Genomic DNA, 2,908 nt, shown 5'->3' on the forward strand with positions numbered 1-2,908 from the left:
AATAACAGTAAACCTTTTTGATTTACTGAATTTTCTAATTTCGATGTTTTGAGCACTTTTGTGTTTAGAACAATACATACTAATTTTTAAAGTATCAAATTGAATTTTTGTTCAATAAAAATCTTTCAAATGCGACTGTAGCTTTTTTTACCCCAAAACTTTGTCTTCAAAATAAGGGTGCGTCTTGTATTCCAAAAAATATGGTATATGTTGTATGTAGTTAGGAGAGTAACATCAACCAAGATGAAAATAGTTTTGTGTACCTTGTGACTGATTTGCATACACATTCTACTGACCTTAACCTGCATGTCAGATGTGTCAACAAAATGCATGTATTGAACACCATCAAGTTTCTTGATTTTGACATATGTTCTAGGATGCCTTTTGCATCTTTCATTTGTGTACATTTTTCAAAATGTTACATCATCCTTATCTTGCTGTTTCAAAGCCAAGATGTTATCTGACTTCTGTAAATGGCAATCACCATGCTGGAGACACTTGGGGAAAGCATATACTTTCTGCTCTGCATCATTGTGCCACATGCCCCAGTGCCATGATTAAACAGATATTGGGTAACTGTGGTCTGAAGATTTTTTCCTGCTATTTGTTGGTATTGGGGATTACTGTGGGTCACTGATACAACCAAGTCTCAGTTGTGATTTCAAATGGTTGTGGGAAAAAATAAAACTTCACAAGTTGTGTGAAACAGTGAAAGGGGTTAAATAACTATATAAACAGAGTTGTTTACAGGGTTTTACAAGTTGTCATGTGTGTGTATAAGAACTGGAAAGTGGAGTGTTGTCCTCTATACTTGATTTTTCCAAGGAAAGGTGTGTTTGTGTGTCTAGTTTAAAAACAAGGCTGTAGAGCTTTCCTTGCTACTTATAGGCATTGGGGTGATGTGATTTTTCATGAAGTAGGTAGCAACCAAATATCTACTTTCTTTGTTGTTTTCTTTTATGGAAACTTTGCTTACAAATGTTATGTCTGAACTCTTATCTTCATTAAGCCTAGTCTATTTAATGTTTCCTGTTGGTTGTTTACTATTGTGTATATTCCTGAAGAAGCCATAGTGAGACATAGGATATTAAAGAAACATATTAAATGACATTATAAATAGTTGATTGCTTCCAATTCTATTTAGTTACTGTTTTGACTTAATTGCTTTACCAGCTATTTTATATTTAATGGTTAGTTAGTGGTTACATTACTCACTTAAAATGCATGGTAAAGAATTAAAAATTAAACATAAATTCAGGAAATGGGAAGTTGTCTGAAAATCTAATATATTCTCACTAGTACTTTTTGTTAGACATAAAAAAAAATGAACCTCTGCTGTAAATTATAGAGATTTTGTGTACCCATGCAGTTCGTAGTGTAAACACTAACTTATGCATATTTGGAATATGATTTTAAAACAATAAATAAAAACATACATAAAAAAACAATTTTTAGTATTTACATATAGGTCTTGTACTTTTTTGTAAGCAAAGTTTCCATAAAAGTTAACCCTAATTTTTGGTAGGGTGGTTGTTAGTACTTCACTTGGTTTTTATTTCAGATATTCAGTTTAGAATACAAAAGAACACTTCCAAACAATACAATGCCCTTTAACTATTAAAATTTAACTGTCTTTACAATTAAGCTGTAAGGTTTCAAATAATTCCTTTAGCTGGTCAAGGTGATTCTGATAGAGAAAAATGAAACTAATTCAAAAGATAATAGAATGAGCTTGTCTTACAAAGGATTTAGTAAATTAAAATATATTTATGTTGGCTGAAAATATTGTAAATGTCGGTATTTTACAGGCGGGTGTACCATATTGGTTTGACTTTCTGGTTTATACCTCAGTAAAGCAAGATTATTGGAGGCTATATGATTAAAATATGTCTGAGAAATACCTGTACTATAAGTTGGTAATTTGTTTTAAAACTCGGAAGTTAAAATAAGGGTGGAAAGTATCTAAAATGGGCAGTGCAGAGTGAAGAAATGTCGCATGATAGAGATAAGTGAAGATTAAGAATTCATCTAAATATGTACTTTTGAAATTAAGAGAACTTGTTTAAATTTGTATATTATCTAAACTACATTGTTATGCTAAGTTTATTGACATAAATTGATAATAAAATAGTTTAATTAACTTTTGATTGTAACACTAAAAAGGTCAGGACATGCACACTTTGATCTACCAGTATTGGGAGGGTTAATATTGGTTGTTATCTTCAGGAAATGGATAATAAATGCATCTACATTTATATATGTACGTGTTTTTGTAGAAAAACATTGATATTCGTAACAAATTTGAAGTGAATAATTTCATAAGTTAAGCTGTTATTTAGATCTTGCTTTTTTTTTCATTTTTGCATTAGTGTTTTTTATAAGCATAAGCATATTTTTACTGCATGGTCATACTTAATTATTAATCATTATTTTGTTTTTTTCCACAGATTATTTATGTCTGTTTGTTATCATGGTAATGAAGAATTAATTTTATGACTTTCAGGGTGACATGGCCCACAATGGTTCTTCAGCGCAGCATGACGGAAATGATATTGATGAATCTCTCTATTCCAGGCAGCTGTAAGTTTTCTTAGTTTATTAAAATAATTGGTTTCAAGTAATATTCAGTAAATAATGAAACAACTGAAAAATATTGCACATCTAGAAAGAAAAATTTGATATTTATACTCATCAATAAATTCCAGCCAGGCTTTGTTTACATACGAAGATGAAAAATTAACTCACTCTCTGTTTTTTTTTTTTAAAGTTCTATTCAAGCATATTCATCAAAGTATTTTAGGTGCCATGTGCATTCACATCAAAAACCTAACATTATTATACTCAGATTCCTGTCCTGGAGTTTTCATACCTTGGACAAGTTGGAACCAAGACCTAAGTAGGCTATCGT

General features: G+C 30.6%; 1 protein-coding gene across 1 annotated transcript in view; it reads left to right on the top strand.

The window, feature by feature from the left end:
• Positions 1–2,908, top strand: part of LOC106471128 (ubiquitin-like modifier-activating enzyme 1) — a 79,645-nt gene that overhangs the window by 33,347 nt on the left and 43,390 nt on the right. Inside the window, exon 3 of the mRNA XM_013931716.2 lies at positions 2,504–2,580. Coding sequence (XP_013787170.1) covers positions 2,504–2,580 — 77 coding nt within the window. The remainder of the gene's footprint in view (positions 1–2,503; positions 2,581–2,908) is intronic.

Source organism: Limulus polyphemus, unplaced genomic scaffold (assembly GCF_000517525.1).
Source record: "Limulus polyphemus unplaced genomic scaffold, Limulus_polyphemus-2.1.2 Scaffold4424, whole genome shotgun sequence".
Taxonomy (NCBI): Eukaryota; Metazoa; Arthropoda; class Merostomata; order Xiphosura; family Limulidae; genus Limulus; species Limulus polyphemus.